The following is a 20,441-nucleotide window of genomic DNA, read 5'->3' as shown; positions in this document are numbered from 1 at the left end:
GCGCACGCATGTGCAAAGGGGCTGTGCAGGGGGGAGTGCGTGTGGGGGGGAGGTCTGTCTCCACGGCCCGGTCCGGCTAAGGCCATGGGTTGGGGATCTCTGGGCTAGAGTGTTCAGTCTCAGTATCCAGTCAGTTTCCTTTCTCAGTAAGGACTTCTTGTACTTTGCAGGAATCACATCTACAATCCACTTTATGGAATTTAATCATTCAGAAAGAGATCTAACATTCTGAGTTGTATACATTTTCCATCTCAAGCTCTAAATATTAAACCAGAAGAGGGTAGGCTAAATCTATGAAGAGCAAAAACAACACACCTTACTGAATAGGTGAATGCTAAAGAGTGTCTCCTACCAGGACAAGATTCTGGCTTGGACCATCAGGAAGTCACTTAATAAGACTTTGAAAGAAAGTAGGAAGATTAAAAAAAAAACAAGTAAGGATACAGGGCAAATTTTCTGCGAACATGGAGAAATTCAATGAATACAGCATTTATATGCATGCAATTTATGCCCTACTACATGTATTTTTATTTATTTATTTATTTATTTATTTATTTATTTATTTATTTATTTATTTATTTATTTATTTATTTATTTATTTATACCCCGCCTATCTAGTCATTTCGACCACTCTAGGCGGCTAAAGATGTACTAAAGATGATGTAGTAAATGGCCAACATAATGCTATTAAAGTACCCCACTTCTGGTCAAAAATAGTCTAATCATGTTAATATTTTAATTTTATTTCAACTTTACCTATATTTTATACAAGTTCATAATTTTAAATTATTCAAATAATGCTGCAAATAATGAAGAAATAATATAAAAACCAGTATTAGACTTTCAGAATGGGCTATGATTACTATACTCTTTTTAAAATTATTTTTGCATCTGTTCAGCATTCTGAGTATTATGGCCCTGGAGTGGCCCAGTAATGATAAATGATAATGATCTGTATCAGTTCTAATGTCACATCAAAATGAAACAGCCATGAACAATGACCTTGTTTGCATGTTGCCTTTTTTGTTGAGTTAGCCAGGGTTTATTCTGCACATGGCCAGACAAACATCGTTTTATTTTAATTGTTTCTCATATTTTTGTTAGCTCAGATTGTGGCAAAAACAACTGTGGAACCAAGCCAGAGATAACTCACAGTTTGGGGTTTACAAAGAAGAAACTGTGGTTTAAAAAAAGCCAAGGTTTGGAAGCCAGTAATAAACAATAGCTTCTAGTTACTATTTGTGGCTGGTTGACAGACTATTTTGTTAGTTGGGATGGGCTTGGACAGAACAAGGCAGAATTCTGTAAGTCACCGTCTGGCTTATTGTGGTGTGTGAACTTAAAAAGTTGCCTATAAGTATACTTACAAGCAAAATTCTTTCTTCTGGTTTCCAGTTTGGTTGTAAACTTTGCCTGTCAACACATATACCACAAATAAAGAGTAAACTTGGAGACTGGAATGATGTCTGAATTGACATGTTTATAATTTGTCTGCTGTCTATTTCTATTTCCATCTTGAGTTAATGTTGACTGCTTCATTATTATTTGAAGCTAATGCAACTGCATCTTAAAACTAGCAGTTTTTCATAGGCTTCATTTAAAAATTTCTGGTTAAAATGTCTCCTTTTGAAATACCTAATAGTTTCAATCTTCATCATATACTGATAACATCATAAAAATACTAAAGTATGTGATGGGAACAGATTTTTTGTTACATTTAATTGATGCTTTTTAGCAGTTATGAAATAATACAGTTGTCACACACACCCAGTTCTGCTGCCACTGTATATAGGTTTTAGACTTGGGCAGTGCAACCTCTGAGTAGTTATGTGAGCACTGTGTAGTTACTCTCTTTCCTCTCCTCTAATTATCAGTAGCAGAGTAAGATACAGTATACATATTTCCAACTTCAGAATTTATATACTTGTTTTTAAGAGTATTTTTAAACTGGTTTTAAGAGCCAATTAAAAACTTGACTCTTTAGGCAGGCCTTCCCTCCTGTCAATACTTGACTTTATTTTTATTATAATTTTCTGTTTTCCCATCTTGAGCATTACTAAGCATTACTAATCACTATTGTTTTGAATTGTTTTTAACTGTTTTAGTTTGCAATGTTTAATGGAACCCGCCCAGAGTACACTTTGTCTAAAAGGGCGGGATAGAAATCTGTGTGTGTGTGTTTAGTCGTTTAGTCGTGTCCGACTCTTCGTGACCCCATGGACCAGAGCACGCCAGGCCCTCCTGTCTTCTACTGCCTCCCGGAGTTGTGTCAGGTTCATGTTGGTTGCTTCGCAGACACTGTCCAGCCATCTCATCCTCGGTCGTCCCCTTCTCCTCTTGCCATCACACCTTCCTAACATCAAGGTTTTTTCCAAGGACTCTTTTCTTCTCATGAGATGGCCAAAGTACTGGAGCCTCAGCTTCAGGATCTGTCCTTCAAGTGAGCATTCAGGGTTGATTTCCTTTAGAACTGATAGGTTTGTTCTCCTTGCAGTCCAGGGGATTCTCAAGAGCCTCCTCCAGCACCACAATTCAAAGGCATCAATTCTTCGGCGGTCTGCTTTCTTTATGGTCCAGCTCTCACTTCCATACATCACGACAGGAAAAACCATAGCTTTGACTATTCGGACTTTTGTTGGCAAGGTGATGTCTCTGCTTTTCAAGATGCTGTCCAGATTTGTCATCGCTTTCCTCCCAAGAAGAAGGCGCCTTTTAATTTCAGGGCTGCTGTCTCCATCTGCAGTGATCATGGAGCCCAGGAAGATAAAATTTGACACTGCCTCCATATCTTCCCCTTCTATTTCCCAGGAGGTGGATAGAAATCTAATAAATAAAAAATATATATACTAAGGTAAAAAAAAAGAATACATTAAATTTTGGTTGCATTAATACAGCTTTCTTTTTAATTATTTCAGATATTTCCAGACTTTCCTTTTCAGCAGGTAAGATCATGTTTTAATAACATGTGGTAGCTTATCTATTTCAATTTCAAAATTTTGAAATTTGGTCGTTTTGTTATTGTTGTTGTTGCTTGTTTTGTGTTTCTTGTTGGACTCTAGGTAGTGTTCTGTATTGTAGCCAGATGGCACCCTTTCTCCTAGATGAGAAGATACTAGAGTTAATATGCATAGCCAGAAAAAGTTGAGAGTACAGCCCCATTTCAGAAGCATGGATAGAAGTCAGCAGAATTGTGCATGAATCAGTACTTAAGTATTTCATCAGGAATAGTTTTTGACCCTGTGGGCAGGTCGCTGAAAGGCTGCATCTGAACCGGTTTTTCCCATCTTTTACTTCTGCTGCCCATCTTCTGTTAACAATTGGAAGTATGTTGTCATCCATTTGGTTGTTTCAGGCATCTGTGTGTTATAAGCAAATTGTTGGTTTTGTAAAACTCTGTGATTCACTTTCCTGCTTCATTTAGTCCAAATTCTCTGGTGATATTTGGTTCTACTTTATTTCGTACTTTTACATTTCAGTTACTAACATTTGTCAGCACAAACTGTCTGCATTAAAGCTTCTGTTTCTTCTTCAGTAATGGGGCAGCGTAGATTTATTAGTAGACAGCACTGCTTTGTTCTTCCACAATGGCTGATTAACCTTTCTGACCTGGAAGCCTTAATTTCTAGCACAGTAGTTCCCAACCTTGGGCCCCCAAATGTTCTTGGACTACAACTCAAAGAAATCCTGGCCAGCGCGGCTAGTAGTGAAGGCTTCTGAGAGATCTGGGGACCCAAGGTTGGGAGCCGCTCTTATAGCGCTATCTTTTGATTTGTTTTGGTTTGTTTCATGGTTGATTTTCAAAATATAATATTGTGAGATGCAGTTCATCATTGTTGTCTTGTTCAAAATAGACTTAGATTGTGTCCCACTAACAATGTCTATAAAAGATCCTCCTCTAGTGTGACTTTATTCTACTGCTCTTTCTCAATAGCTGCCCTTCTCTGTAGCTGATGGGTAGCGGATGCACTCCTGAGATTTTAGATTCTCTTGTACTCGTGCAGTCATTAGTTCCTTAAGAAGTTGGGTGCATTTTGAATCTCAGCTTTGACATTTGTCCTTAAGTGACCCTGCTAGAAATCTAAGTGTGTAACAAAATTTAACCTCCTGATGATATTACTCTCAACCACTCTTCACATATAAACCCCTCAGTTACATACTGTATACAACATCATAATAAAGAAATGCTCAGATAGTGGTTTGAAGGTATCTGCTATGATTTCATTTTGATGATCTGGAATGCCTAATATTGCTATTACCACACCTTCTGCTCAGGGATGTCGTGGCGCTGCGGGCTAAACCGCAGAAGCCCCTGTGCTGCAGGGTCAGAAGATCAGCAGTTGTAAGATTGAATCCACGCAACGGAGTGAGCTCCCGTCGCTTTGTCCCAGCTCCTCGCCAACCTAGCAGTTCGAAAGTATGCAAATGCGAGTAGATAAATAGGTACCACCTTGGTGGGAAGGTAAAACGGTGTTCCTTAGTCATGCTGGCCATGTGACAATGGAAATTGTCTTCGGACAAGTGCTGGCTCTACGGCTTGAAAACGGGATGAGCACTGTCCCTTAGAGTCGGACACGACTGGACTAAGAATGTCAAGGGGAACCTTTACCTTTACCTTTACCTGCTCAGATTGGGTTATTTGAGAAAAGTCTCATCTTTAGCAACTATCAAGTTGCTTTCAGTGTACGGTGGTCCTATGAATTAATTGCCAAGCTCCATGGGAACTACAAGGCGTTGTGGGACTGATAGTCTCTGTGCTCATTAGGCTTGGTACATTGTGGCACTTAAAAACCTAACAGTGAAGTTCCCATGGAGTTTAGCAAGTTCCACACACTCTCTCCCTTTGCAGTGGCTGCAGAGAAGAACATCAGGTGTGTGTATGTGTGCTGAAACTCCTCTAAAGGCCTGGATTTTTTGGCTACAGCTGCCAGAATTCTGGCTAGGTGAATTGTGGTAGTTGTGGGGGCGGGAAATCTGGAAATCTACGAGAGAGAAACAGACCACAGAAGAGAAATTTCCTGTTTTTGGAGAACACGCTAGACAAACTTTAGAACAAAGCCTTGTGCTTAGTTTAGCAGTTCCTGCTGCAGAACGCCCCATAATGCTGCTTTTAGCCAGTGAGCCTGGAGTCCTGAAGCTTAGTTGCTTATACTGTAATATCATCCGAACTAGCCTAAGGAAGCAACAGCACTTTAATGGCCCTCTGGAGTTTCTGTCAGTTTAATGGGCTCTGCTAGTTACAGTAACAGCTAGTGATTCCTCAGTATGTATTTGAAGGCCTTCATAATTTCAGTAGGCATGTTATGGAGTTTGAATGCTGAACTGAAAATATTAGGTTTATGTGGAAAATATGGACTGAAAATTTCAGGCCTATGCAGGAAATATTGCATGAAAGGCAGTATTTGATGTTTAACAAACAGAACACCTAGTGTTCACATAAAATAGAGAGTCTTCTGTTTTTATCATTGCTAAACTGTGCACTAGTAAACATAGCAAAGATCCTTTAAGCCTTCATGAAACCACAGATTTTTCAGGAAGTGGGACCCCCATCACTCAACAGAAAGTATTGCCAATTTTGACTTAAAATTCAAACTTTATCCTGACACTTCTCAGTGCCTTCACTGCAAGTTCAGAAATGGCAGAACCGCCACAACCTCCAATGAGCGCTTTTAGATCCAACTCTTTATGTAAGCTTGCTTTCTGTTTCACAGAACCCTGTATGTAGTTTTTCTCCATATCAATTCCTTTGATTTTTGTGGCCAAAAAAGAACGTACAGCAAACAACAAAATTGTAATGCAGTAATTGCCTCGAGATTTTTGTTTCGTTTTGTAAGATGCGGGGTGATTTTAAATTGAACAATGTGTTGTCATAGTTTTTTGCACTTCGTGTAGCCATGGAATAGGATGAACATTTTTAAATATTTCAATTAATCCTGTTAACTCATCAATGGGCAGTATGGTCTGCCAGTTTGTGGACTGTGACTTCCTTCATCCCTTACCGTTTGATATTCCGTTTGGGGTTGGCAGGGAGTTTCAGGTTGCCCATCCTTTATTTGTTCTCTGTTATAATGTCCTTCAAAATATTATTAAATATTCCAAACACACTTTCTCACTGTACTATTCATTCTCATTCTGGCTGCTCTCCCCCATTTATGTCTGACTTGTGAGATCTTGTTCTTATATCCCATATCAGTCATTTCAGTCAGCCCTCCCCTATAAGGGGGTAAGTCCTTTGTGAGGGAACTCCTTTATGGAAGTTTTCTCTTTTTCTCATTCTCTGCTTTAAAGTGAGCTGCCTTTCTAACATAACAATATACAGTAATTCTAGGGAAGGTACTTCCTTGCTAATGTTTGGTAGGCAACAGTGCCCGTGCATTGTCTGTACTTTACACATGTATCATATTGAGTGGCAGGAAATTAAAAGAGGTTTATGTAGCCACATTTTAGATCTTTGAATTTCTGAGATCTACTTGAACAGGTGTCTTTAGTCTCATCACATTTCCTGCTCATTCAGGCATTTAATGCATCTGTTGGGTTCCCAATTCATATTTGATTATAACCCTCATTTTCTAGGTACTCATTGGTCTTTGAAACTCTATCGCAAAAAGTGTGTGTAGAGAACGATCCAAATTTCCTTATGGAATGTCAGGTTTTTTTTTTAAAGTGGTCTTAAGGGACTGGCACTTTTTGGGACAACACGTCCCTCGTTCCTGCTTGTCTCATTCTCTGTCAGATGCCATCCATTCTTCTCCTTACACTTCCATGAATAATTGTAAGGAGATAATAAACATCCCTTAATGTGCAGCTATATAGCAACAAAAATATTAAATGATCTATTGTGGATTTGCACCTAGGAAGTCAGGTTTACCTGGAAGAATTCACTTTAGCTGAGCAGTCAGGAGAGGGCAGAGAGAGGGGAGGAAATTAGCTATCAGTCCTTTTTTGCTGCAGCTTGTTAAGGCAGCTTCTACTGTGGCTGTTCATACTTGCAAGAGACATAGCTAAAGCAGAGGTACCTTAACAAGCTGCAAACAATTTCCTGATCTCTCTCTCTTTCCCCTATGGTCTTCTTAGTGATATAGTGCAACTTTGTTGCAGCTCAGACACCATCTTAAAAAAAGGGGCATTAACATTAGGAGCAAAGATCTCCTAAACTGGATCCTCAGTGCCTTGTAGTTCAGTTCTCTTGAACAGGTGCTCAGTTGAGTGGAACTTTGCTACCTCTCTTCCTGCCCTACCAACCACCAGCACCCTCGCACCTGCTTTCCTATAACGGCTGAAGCAGTCACATCACCTGAATTGCTGTGATTACATTCTCTGCAAATAAAAGTAGACAGAAGAGGGAAAAATAGGATCGAGGAGAAAAATCCTGAGCCGATTCACATTGACTTGTATGTTGTATAGCCAATGGGAAATAAGGCAAATCTGACCATCCCAATCCTGGAACAATTCCGGTATTATTTGCCAGTGTAGTTGCTTCCTTACTTTCTTTCCCCCTGCAAAACTGAAAACATTTTTTGGTGATATGATGGTGCTGCAGAGACACTGTTGCAGTAACAAGAGGTGCATTTTCGCGTCTGTTTTGTGTGACTTATTTTTGTTACATTTAGTAGTATTCCTTTTTAAGGAGAAAAGTGGAGTAAAAATATTTTAAATAAACAAATTGCATTATATTCCTTTTCCATCACTACTTCGAACTGAATTTGGTTTTTAGAAGATACTAAAGGCACCAAAGCAAATGGAAGACAAAGAGATGTTCTTTCTCACTCATCCTGGCAGTACTTCTTACCAACCAAGTTTAGCTCTCTTTAGTATTCCTGTCTTTTCTTGTGAGGAACATTTCCATTACAATGCACTTTTGCTCTATGGGGAAGCAATGTAGCAATTGGGACTTTTCCAATGCTCCTCGGTCATAGTGTGCAGTTGACAATCGGATTAAATATAGATGCTGTTGTTCTCCTTGTAGTTGCTGGCAGATAAAGGTCATCCTGAACATTTCCGTTCCTCTTTGATTTCATAGTTAAACCTTTTTGTAAGAATGATTGAGTATGTGCTGCTGAATGCATTACTTGATTAGGTACTGTAGTTTGTTAAACCATCACATAAGGGAGTTATCCTACATTTCTGTAATCTCTGTGATGGCTTTGATGTCTTTGCCACTTACTTTGCTCTTGCTTTTTAATTGAGGCCAAGAATATGAGACTTGAGGATTTAAGAGTGCAAGTCACTGGGGGCTTCTGAGGGCAATTTGTTAAAATTTTATCACTTTAGAGCTGCATTGAAGGCTGAGCTCCAGTGTTTTTATCCGCATGTAAAGTTTCCTCAGCCATCTTGTAGCATGCACAGAAAAATTGACGATAGAAATTTTAATTTAGCATCTGGCTCCGTTTCTGAGCTTTATTTTTGCAATAGTGCGGATTAATCAAATTAATCCAGTGGGTGATCTTGCTTCTATCATCGTCTCTATGTAAAATATCATTTTTAAGGCCGTGTTTTTCTCCATTTTAATTTTTTTTCATGTCTTAAGAGAACACCCGAAGTATTACAAATAGGTATATCTGTCTAAAATACCTATAGCTGTCTCTTTGCACTGTGTATGTGTATAATACAAATATAACTGAATAGTGCCTAACAAATATTTAACACATGCAGGAGTGTTAGCACTGAGAAGCCACTTCTTACTAGAATGTAGAGACCTAAGGACCTAAACCCATGGGTTTATAACTTCATGGATTGGATCTTAATGCCAAAGGAGATAAATGAGTAGCCAAAAGTGGAGATAGCTTTATGAGTAAGGTTTATATGATTAGCCCCTTTTAGCAGCTTCAGAAGTTGCAAATTACCGTATCTTGCTTTTGTTTTATGATGTCTACACTGATTTAGTGGGAAAAAGCAACTTTATAGATGCTCTCTAGGGAGATTAACATGTTATCACTTTGCTCGCCATCTGTTTTAGCCCCTTTTTTTCTTGAAATGAAAAAAAAGTATATATTGAAAGTATATGTGTAAGGGTGATCCCCAGGATTGATTTGGCTGATCTGGCTGGCTAGGCAGGTATCACTGACCGCTCCATGTATGTCCTTATTGAAGCTGCATGGTTGGTGGAGGAGGATGACCATCCCATGTAGAAGGAGTGTGGCTTTTTTTGATCAAGAGTGCACAATAGCTGTCCCCCCCCCGTTAGAACCTCCAAACATGGTCAAGTATGTATGTATATAAATATCAGCACTGAAAATATTGAGTAATCTGAGTAAATGTAGGACTCACACTGTTTCTGCCAGCACTAATATATTTTATTTATTTAATTTATTTATTCGATTTTTACCCCGCCCCTCTAGACAACGTCTGCCCGGGACGGCTATATGCAAACATCCATGAGTATTCTTGCTTTCCTCTTCATTCCACTGTAATTTAATTTTTACTTCCCTCGCTCCCTCCCAGAATGCAGTGTCCCATGATGATTTGCAGCTTTTGACCTGTTGGCAACCTCACTATGTGAACTTATGACCATAGTCTCTGTGTGTCGTTCTGCCAACTCCTGTGATGTTGCTGGAACCAGTTGTATTGGCTCTTGCCTTTCCATTGGACCATTTCAGCAACGTGGAGAGGGGGGATCTGCTGCTTGGGTAACAGCCTATCCTCCATTTTACCTTACCCGGGCTTCATGCTCTGGAGAGGACACTCCTCAATTCAGAGCATGTTACCATAGTCTCTTGAGACTGAAGGATGCCTATGAGTCTCTGTGTGCCAGTCAATGGAAACCAAGGCCTTTTCTACATTAAATAGTGTACTGGGTTTGAGGTGCGGCAGATTCTGAATATAAATGGAATTTTTTTTTTTTTGCTGCATCTTGTGGGGCTAGCATGAAAGAAAGGAGCCAGATGCAAGAGGCTGTGGCTGTAATGAACAACTTTTAGTGTAGTATTTGAAAGCACTGTTAAATAGTTTGTGGGGTTCTGACTTTTAAAGAAAAAGAGGTTGAAACAAAGCTGCTATGTTTACTACCACTTGTGTGTTTGTGTTTGTGTGTGTGTGTGTACACAGTCAAAAATGACCCCACCCTCAAAGTTCAATTTTGTTAAAACCGGATAATAGCATTAAACTACATTTCTGGGTTCTTGTAAAGCACTTGCTTTCAGTCCTGGCCATAGGGAGCTTGGGATGGGAGTAGGGGGACTGTCCCGAAATTGGGGAAGAAGCACCCCCATGCTCAGTTTATAAGCTGTCCCGAGTCACAACCATCCTCCTTAGTAATACTGTCACCACAGTAGGAGACTGATATTTCCTCTGTTATTAGCGAGGCATTTTTTTGGCGAAGAAGGGCAAATTTTGTGCAAAGCAGTGCTTGAGTCAGTGTACAAACTTTCTGGCTTTCCATTTATTCTAAAGGGGAAAACGTGCTGCCGCCAAGTAAGATTCTGAATTTCCCCACGATTCGCTGTGGTAGGCATATAGGAAAACCCGAAAGAAGGGAAGAGAGCAAAGGAGAAGAGGCTTTGATAGGATGTCTGATGGGAGAGAATAAATGAGAAGGTGAAAGAGGAAAATCCTGAGATTTGAAGAAGGAGAGAGCTCTGCTGTTGTTTTTCTCCAAGCGTGTACAAAGCATGAAGTCCTTTGGGTCGCTGTGGCAAAAGGGGGTGGGTGAAAGTATTGGAGCAGCTGTTACACAGAGAGACAGGAGAGGTTTCCATTGAGAAGCAGTTTTGTCTCACTAAAGCCATTCAGAGGCTTTTGAGAGGTAGAAATGAGCACAGCCTTGGAAGGGAAAAGGAGGAAATGTATGGGCAGCTGGCTTGTGTCTGACCAAAAGCTGGTTTAGAAATAGGGCCGATTCCCCACCTCCTGGTAGCAAGCAAAAATGTTGGATGCTGCACCTTTTAGAGAAGGACATTCAGATATTAGGGTAAAGTTTGGAAGATGCTTCCATTCCCTTTACTGTATTGCCCTGTGCCCATAACTAGTGGCTCATAATCCATGAAGGAACCAGCTACTTGATTTTTTCACACACACAGACTGAAACTGCAAACCCTTCAAGGGGCCTGTCTTTTCAGAAGGGACAACATTCTTGTCTTCAGCCTGCCACCATTCTTCCTGGCTGTGGTACACCAGTCCTGCATACACAGCTGAAAACACCTCACACTGTTATTGTGAGGATTAAATATGGTGTATTGTATGAATCTGAGTTCTTCGATGGAAAGGCAGGATGTAATTTAATAAATACATCTCCTTTTTTCCCATCCAGAATTCTACAGTTCTGTATCATTAATAGTTAGTTGTCCAGTTACTGATACTTTCCCACATTCTCCTTTGTGCTTTTGATTACAGTGGTGCCTTGCTTAACGAGCAACTCGGTTAATGACGAATCCACATAGCGACGGATTTTTTGCGATTGCAAAAGCAATCGCATTGCGATGTTTTTAATGGTAAAAAATCATGTCGCGATGATCGGTAAGCTGTTTCGCTTACCAATTTTCGCATAGCAATGTTTTAAAAACAGCTGATCGGTGGTTCCAAAATGGCCACCGGAAAAAATGGCCGCCCGCTGTGTTTTCGCGCTGATTCGTCGCATACTGGGCAGCGAAAATGGCGGCCGTATGGAGGATTTTCGCTTAAAGGTGAGTTTTAAGCCCATAGGAACGCATTAAAGGGGGGTTTAATGCATTCCTATGGGCTTTTTCTCTTCACATAGCGACGAATCCTGATAGCGACGATTTTTCCGGAACGGATTATCGTCGCTATGCGTGGCACCACTGTACCTGTATTGCTTTTTTAATGGTGCAGTTATTTTAGCAGTGTTAGATATTACTCTGCAATCTTATTATTTTCCATCCATACCACAAGTAATGTTTCTTTTGCTTTGAAAAATCTTCTGATATTTTATTCACAGGTCTTCTTCATTTTGATTAACGTCTTATGTTAGCAGTTTTTCAAATTCTGCAGCAAGTTTATTATTCCAGATAACTGAACATTTCTGTATGGATAAGCCTTATTGGGATTTTGGACTGAGAATATGACATTGAAAAAGTGGTACTGACAATATCCTTATTCTGAGGGCACTTTTTTCTTCAATAATCAGTGTGTTTAAAAGTGCAGTCTAGACTCTAAATGCTACCTTCTCACAAATCTCAGTTTATAAATAGATATGCGAAAAGAGCCTCCATTCTGTTCAAGTGGGATTGCATTAATTAGCTATTTCTTGTCTTTTTTCTGGCTTCTGTGTGTTCTATATTTACTTGTTATGACCGTAGCTGAGCATTAATAGGCGTACAAGACTAAAATACAATAACAAATCACATTATATTTATGATCATTAAAAAGAGACTGAAATTCAGATTACAATTAGGTATGAACTCCTAATGTGATTACGGCCATGATTTAATCACTTGTTTTCTTACTGTATGAGATACTATACAGAATTTTGCAATCATTTCTCAGTCTAATGGCTAAGATCAAGTGTAGTGTCTGTTCTTATATCACCATATGTGTTTTAAAGCTAGCTGATGCAGTTTCAAATCTCTATATTTACTAGTACAGTTAAGTTGTTTTATTGAATTTCATCTTTTCTTTACATTTATATATATATATGCTCATCCCAAAAGATTTTATCTTTTGGGATGAGCATGCAGTGTTAACATTTTCATTAAAGAAATAAGTGAGCTGCTTTTGTATTAAAATGTAAATCTGAGAAATCTAAGAAAAAATGGCTTTTAAGAAGGAGTTATGGTAATCTGATTGCAAACTATCTGCCCTTGCTCAAGGGATGAAGTTATATAAAGAATACTAGAGTTGACTGAGTTAATATTTCCTGCCAGGGCACCCCCAGAAGAAGGGAATGGTAAACAACTTCTGTGCATTCTGTACCTAGAAAACCCCGTAAAGAGTTGCCATGACTCAGAATTGACTTGACAGCATGCAGTTAATTTATTATTAACCACTGTTGTCAGTTTCGGATTTCTTGAATGTTCCATTTTGTTCAAACTGAGATCTCATCCCTAGCATTGTTAACATAGTCCATTCAACAACTGTACAGCATCATTCCTCTTGTTTTGTATAGATATTCATATGGATATTGTAATGCTATTGTAGGTCAGTGAAAAGACAGAAGAAACAGTGGCCGGAATCCTGTTGTGCAACTCTGTACAGCCACTCCTCGTCGGTCATTAAGTGAAGAGTGGCTGCATATGTCAAGGCTGATGATGACATCAACCATAGACATTAATTTTTAATGTTTCCTATCCACTGCAGGCTTCAAAGCTTCTTAGGGATCCTTTTCTACCTGTAGAAGTCATTGGGAGCCTCAGGATGGTGGAGAGCAGCCTTTTACCTCTGAAAACTGTCACCACATGGCCCACCAGTGATATCTGAAGTATTATAGAAAGCTTTTCTGGCCACATCCAGCAGGATAAACAAAAATCAGTCAATTTGGCTCTATATTGCTTAAACTTACATCTTGCCTTTTTGTCAAAAAATGTGTGTTCTGGACACCTTACTCTTGGAAGATAAAAACAAATTAAAACATACCAATGGGTAAATAAATAACAGCACTGAAAAAGTTAAAAACCTCTTTAGGTTCAGACTAGTATAAGTGCCAAAGTCCTGTCTGAATGAAAATATCTTTGGGTGCGGTTACACTAGCTTCCAAAGTCAATATGATGAAGTGGCATAATAAGCGAGCCACTTCCAGATATTGGCAACCTTACCCCTGCTTGGCGTGGGGAAGTGAGAAAAAAAAGTGAGGTGGGGGAGGCAAGGAGAAGGGGCAAGAAATTCAGATGGAGCTGAGTAGGGCCCATTGATCTAGTGATGGAACAACATAGGCACAGAGGCTCTGTTAGAGGTGATTGGTGTGTTGCACACACAGATATGTACACACACATACACTCTTCCATGCATATTTTTTCCTGCTCCATCACCCCATTTCACCCTCCCCAAAAAGCTTTAAAATTATGCACACTGGCTAGCTGTAATGACTAAACCCCACATGTCCTTGCAACCTGGACCGCCCCCTTCTATGTGTGCACACATCCACATGTGTAAGTGCAAAAAGTGGAATGGGGTGGGAGAACAAAGAGATCTGTCTGATTTCTACTCCCCTCCCCCCTTTTGTGTGCAGGAAGAACACCCCTAAAGTCCCACACTGGAACTATCTACACGAAGAAAACCATGTTTATCTCAACTGATTCCAAATAAACAGTAGACTTCAATCCTGGAGCATTCTGAGACGATTTGGTCCTCATTAGGGATGGGTTGGAACGCCCTAATAAGAATATCATGTAGTTGACATTTTTAAAGAGTACTTCCAACCATTCCAGCAGGGAGCTACAGAGTGTGCTAAACCCCTGTGTAGCCAACCTCTTTGTTTGCTGGCAGAAGAAAAAGAATAGAGAAGAAGACAGCCTACATTTTCTTGGCAGAACTTCTAGAGCTTGGCAGTGGCCACTGAGAAGCTCTTACATCCCTCCAAAAGTGCTTGAGGTAGGCTGTTAAGGGGACCTAGAGTTTTTGCAACAAAGGAAACACTGAAAGAGAGAGAGGATGTAAGATGTCTACTTATTAGTTTATTTGCCTGGCTTGTTGACCCTCCAAGGCTATATCTCTTTGTATCTACAGTACTGCATTAGCATACTAACAGAGTCAGTACTGTTCTCAGATTATCTGGGAAATATTTCTTTTAGATTTTCATCAGATAATTTTTAGCCTGACTTTACACAAACAAGGTCAGGTCCATTGAATGATTAGATTTCTTCACATTATCTTTTAAAGAAAAACTGGAGGATGCAAATTTAAATAAAATTTAAAAACACGCCTTTTTTGCTGGGGGGGAAAATAGGGAGGTCATGAAAGTGGGTGCAGCCTTCCAGTTACCGGGCGAGGGGAATGTATGGCTTCTGGACTTCTTAAGACCTCCTTTCAGCAGTGATTCCCTGCTGCATCCAAGTTTCCTTGGTTCTGTGGAGAGTTTGTTTTAAACAAACAAAAAGGAGTTTATTGAGGGACCACAGGTAATTGGAATAAAGGAAGAGGTAGGTTCTAAGGTATGAATGATAAAGATCAAAACAACAAAAAATGTAGAAGTATTATTTCTATAACTCAAGATCAGAATAACTTCTTCACAGTCTCTAACTTTTTGACACACATCCTCTAAGCTCTCAAGACAGACTTTTACTGATAAACTGTACCACAGATTATTTCTCCTGAATGGCTCTAAAACAAACGTATCTTTCTGTTTACCTTTCAGCTCTAATTCTACTCTAACCTGTCTCACAGACCAAACCCCAATACTTTGTATCTTGGCAGTGAATGAGCATTCAGCCATTCATCTGCCAGTCACTGCAAGTCACTCTAGCAGCGCGCCACTCCTGTGTATCCACTGAACAGGCATACAAAGCTGTTCCCATACAAAGCTCCTGCAGCCAAAATGCTGTTCTTCTTTCATTTATTGCCTCATTTCTTTTACCTTGATTGATCAGCTGTAACCTTTTCATGTCACATATCATGACTAAAATATTCTAGTTTCAGTAGTTTATATAATTTTCTGGTCTTTATTAATTTTCCTTAGTGCTTCTTCATTAGTCATCCTCTCAATTTGAGAAATACATGAGCATTTCAGATTCTTCCATTTTTCTGGCTACTATTTCATACCATATAGGGGAAATCAGAGTAGTACAAGCTGCATTCTTAACACCAATTTTAGGTTTTAGTTGCCTAGCACATTTTTATCTTAAAAGAGCTGTTCTGGGTCATCTCTGTTCTGTTATTCTGTGCTTCTGATTCCATTGTTCCTTTAACCAAATTCCAAAGTACTTATATCTGTGAAAATCTACCCCATTTTCATTTTGGATCTTAATCTCTCTTTCTTGTGATGCTTCCATTTGACTGATTATTGTGAACTTGGTTTTCTTTATTTAGGCTGTGTTTGTAATTTACTTTATAGGCCTTAGTCGTGGATAATATTTGCTACAAAATTGTTGGCTAGTAATACTTTGTTGTCTATATTTTGAATGTCGTTGATAAGCTCTCGACTGACAGTCATTCTGTCCTTTGTATCATCAAGTGCTGTTGTATAGATATTCTTAGAGTACAAATTGAAAAGCAGTGCTGAAAGTATGCATGTTTTTGTACTCCTTTTCTGATCATGATTTCCTTTGACAGCCAGCTTTCATTACAGTTTTTTGTTGCCAGGACATGTTGCTAGATATACGGATATATTGTGAATCAAGTGTCTTTTGTTTAGCAATAGCTCTATCAACTGCTGTGATGAACTTCATCATATTTTTTGTAGTCAGTAAAGTAAGTGTACATTATCAAAATGTCTTTCCCCAAGTATTCTCCTTCTTTGTTTGCAAATCCTCCTCTGAATCCAGATTGTATGTCTTCTGTTCCTTTGCATTTACTGAAAATTCTTACATGAGAGATCTAGAAGCTGCAGTCTCAGTCTAGATGAAACACAAGGGTGCCCTCACATGAAACACATTGGAGTAAACTAAGTTACCTGCGTATGGACCACAGAAAGCTGCCCCAGTCAGGAAAGGGTGCAGTTGGTGTATCAGTAAAGGCTGGCAATAGGTGCTCCTTGCCACTGAAATCCCTTGAACGTCTCCTAATAGTGAGGAATCTAAGACCATCTTCCTTCTGAGGGAGTACAACCACATCTAGAACAGTCATTTTTCTCAGTAGGAGCATTCTGGAAAATCCTGCCCATATATTCAATCTCAGTTCTTCAAACCATTTGATTTCAGTTTTTCAAGCCTTTATTTGATCTCAGTCATTCAAACTATTGCTGCCTCTAGGCACTGGGTCGTAATGTCACTATGTAAGATTTATTAGAGTGGGAAAGGGCTGCAGGATGGCTAATTGAGAATCCAGGAGTGATGGGCGAAAGACATTTTCTATGGTGCCCTCACTGTTACACAGTAGGCAGGATTGTTTAATGTTTGTCCAATCAGCCTTTTTAAAATTGAGCATCTGTGACTTGGAGTTTTTTTTTTTTTTAAATAGTTGGTCAGTCTATTAACAGGAACGTAGAAGCTGTGTTTCTGAGATTTGGAGGTAAAGAGCAGTTTGTTTTTCAGAGTTCTGAAGAGGTGTGGTTGTCTATTTTGATTTGTTTCAACTAGGATAGAAGTGGAAACCCATAATTTTGAATTAGAGTGCCTGGCTAAGCTGGCTCTATTTTTGTGTTTGAAATGATCTCCAGCAACAAATGGTGTGTTTTCTCTTCACTTTTGAAGGCCTCTGAGGCATTTAGAGTCTAAACTCTAGTTCAAAATATGTCATTGGAGGAATTAGCTCCATTAAAGACAGTAGAACTTAACAATAAAAGCTACATAGGATTCCATTGTTATTTTAAAACTCATCCCTCTGCATAGATGAAGGGATGTAACAAGTTATCCAAGTTGCGTACTGCAGTTTGGAAGGGAAACTTTGAAAATACTATACCTCAGTGGTCCCCAACCTTGGGCTTCCAGATGTTCTTGGACTTCAAATCCCAGAAATCCTAGCCAGCAGAGATGGTGGTGAATGTTTCTGGGAGTTGTAGTCCAAGAACATCTGGAGGCCCAAGGTTGAGGACCACTGCTATACCTGATAAAGGGGTGTTCTTCAAGAACTGTTTAACTGGTTATGATGTTTCCATAATCTGTCTTTATTTATAAGCAGCAACTCTATAGTTTGAACATTGAACAAGTTTTCTTTTTTCATTATTTAGTTCACTGTGAATTTTTCTTAACTCTCTTGTTAGCTGGTTTTATCCAGCAGGTGGAAAAATTCCTTTGGGGAAAAAATAAAATGTATAATCGTAATATAACATCGGTCTGGGGAGTCTGGCAGATGCACCTGCTGTAGCTTTTAATTGCATTTCATTAAAAAACAAATGAAATCGACTCAGTCCCTCTTAAAATATTCAGTTATGTAAAAAAGTAAAATATGAATGGAGGTTTTGTTTTGAGTTTTACAGTTTCTTGCACCCGTGGCAGTACTCCACTGCAAAAGATTTTATTTGTTTTGTTTTTGGAAGTTCTTAAATTTTGCTCTTGCAGATTTCATGTGGGAAAGGTGGGTGGTTGCCATGCCATCTGTTAATGATTCTGCTTGGTGAACATATTTTACCTCAGGGGCTGGTTGCTGACAAGAGTCCAAAACACAGGATGTCTTAGAAAAATATTCGGGTGTCTACCCTAATTTAGCTGGGCATATTCAGTAAATGTGAGTTGGTGAGATGACAGCTGTTGTCCTTCACTTTCAAGGCGTTTTTAAAGGTTTGCCTATTCATTTTTTTAGGTTTTCAATTAAAAACTTGGGTTGTCTTTCAAAGACCAAAAAAATACATTGGAGCATTTGCAGTCTTCCTTACTAGAGAGGGAGCAGAATTTCAACGGTGTCTCCAAAACCTAAGCATCATGGTAGACACATTATCTGTGTGCTGGTTTTGAAGACCCTGGCTCCATCTGACTACCCAGAACCCTCCCCGTGATTCTCTCTTACCTTCCCCCCCCCAAAAAAAAAATTATTGCTCCAGGAGCAGTAATTCATCTGTCCTATGGATATTCAAAAATACCAACTTGTTTAAAACTGAAAGTGGGCTTTTGGTACTGTCCATTTCAATTTTTTCATATTTTTTGGTGGTCCATGTGGCTCCTTAAAGTATCCTGTATGTTGCACGTTGAACTTGCACTGGTTGAAACTGTTTACCTTTCTTGTGCATAAACTGGAACATACGTGCATGTTGAGAGCTGTACTTTGTGATTTAGTTCACTACTCAAGAATGCACAAAAGCACATCTGTTAAAGAATGCATAAAGCCATATTACATTGGGAAAGAACTGCTTGTGAAAGTTACACGCACACACAAATCTTCACAGTAACACCCGTACTAGGAGAAACATATCTTTGTGTTGGCTTTTTTGGTGCTAAATATGCAAATGTAAGCAGAAGTGGAATGAGAATGAAACAGTCAGGAGAATGATTTTTTTTACAGATTTGCCAGTCTCTTGTCTTCACTAGAATGTATACCTCAGTTTTGATACCCCTCTCATGCCTGAACAGCAGAAATCATGTGGTCATTGTCTTTCCTTGCTGCCTACCTCATGGTTCATGCGTTTAATATGGTGTTGATGGTATTAAGGTCCTGTGAATTGATAGTTAATACTTCATTCTAGTGATCCATCGCTTGAAACTAAGAGACGTTTAACTTTTCATATTGCTGTTATTCATTTCTTCCTAAAGCCTTGGCCTTCGCTTAATAGATATGCATACCGTGGTGAGGGATGACGGCTCTTTTTCCCTTGGGTTATGTATGAGGCGTAATCATATTTGGAAGCAAAAGACGTGTTCCTTTTGAAAGGACATTGTGGGATAATTCAGCAGAGTTTCTTAATCAGACACACTCTGGAAATTTCTTACTGGGAAACTGTTTTAAAAGAGGCAAAGAAAAAATGGTATTTTGATGCACAGCCAAAATCCATCTTGGAAGGTTGGTGTCCCGCCCCCCCATCAGCCCCTGTAACAGCATGACTATAAAATCTCAACTGTTTTCAAAGTTTCTGATGACAATGTGGATATAAAGGAAATGTGATAGAAGTAATGTAAGGAGTGGGAGGAGGGACTTCCAAAAAGGGAAGAGAAGGGGGACGAGGAAAGTCAGGCATATCTGTAGCATTGATCAAGCTGCAGTTGCGCAATTTGTTTTGAGGCAGGGCAGCTACAGTTCATTTAGAGAGCGTTCCTTGGAAGGTCAAGCGCTGGGCTGTAGTGCGTATATGGCCATAGCATTGGCCTGTGACTTGATGGACTTTGATTATACACAATAGCTTTGGAAAATGTTGGTATTTTCTCCCCCCCCACACACACCCCGAGACAGATTGTTGACAGATTCTGTATAACTCTTGAGATCAGGAATGGATTTCAGTTGTGAGCAGCTTTATTGTTGTTGAACATGCTCTTAAAGAAAGGAAATGTTTATAGTGCTTGGTATTCTTGGTTAGTGTGTTAATATTTATGTCACCATCTTCTAATGCCCTTCTGTATATTGCATCTCAGAGCCCCAGTTTTGTTCTGCACAGATGTTTGTATTAGTTCATCCTTCAGTGGCTATTTCTAGTTCTTTCTTTTGTAATCTCTCATATAAACATAATGTTTCTCCTTACCTTCTTTCTATGGCTTTGGCCTTAAGTTCTCATTGTGGTGTTTTTAATGGAATTCTATTGAGAGATTATTTGTCAAATAGTGGGGATGTCTTGTATATCAAGACTCGCAGTACTTAGGACTTAACTTTTTCTTCTGTTGCTGATGCAGGTCATGGGAAAAAGGCAAATGTATTACAGGCAATTAGGTGTGTAGACCTAACTAGCCAGGCTGACTAAACTGACATTAGTCCAGCTGAGGTTGCGCTCAATCAAATTCTCTTCCTCCAAATGATTTTGGAAATTAACTAGGACTGCCTTG

The 20,441-nt window shown here is 39.3% G+C and overlaps 1 protein-coding gene and 1 pseudogene across 5 annotated transcripts in view; both read left to right on the top strand.

The window, feature by feature from the left end:
• The window catches only part of PTK2 (protein tyrosine kinase 2), a 256,954-nt gene that overhangs the window by 40,773 nt on the left and 195,740 nt on the right, over positions 1–20,441 (top strand). For 4 of the 5 annotated variants that reach the window (XM_078391688.1, XM_078391687.1, XM_078391685.1 and 1 more), the window contains one exon: positions 2,916–2,942. The exons of the other annotated variant lie outside the window; for it this stretch is intronic. Coding sequence is in view for 1 of the 4 variants with exons in the window: in XM_078391680.1 (XP_078247806.1) it covers positions 2,916–2,942 (27 nt within the window). In the remaining 3 variants the exon portion in view is untranslated. The remainder of the gene's footprint in view (positions 1–2,915; positions 2,943–20,441) is intronic. 5 annotated transcript variants of the gene reach the window in all.
• LOC144589370 (U2 spliceosomal RNA) lies at positions 12,424–12,624 on the top strand (annotated as a pseudogene).

The sequence above is a fragment of the Pogona vitticeps genome, chromosome 4, assembly GCF_051106095.1.
Source record: "Pogona vitticeps strain Pit_001003342236 chromosome 4, PviZW2.1, whole genome shotgun sequence".
Lineage (NCBI taxonomy): Eukaryota > Metazoa > Chordata > Lepidosauria > Squamata > Agamidae > Pogona > Pogona vitticeps.
Note: the sequence above shows the minus strand (reverse complement) of the source record. Positions and strands in the feature narration are given on the sequence as shown.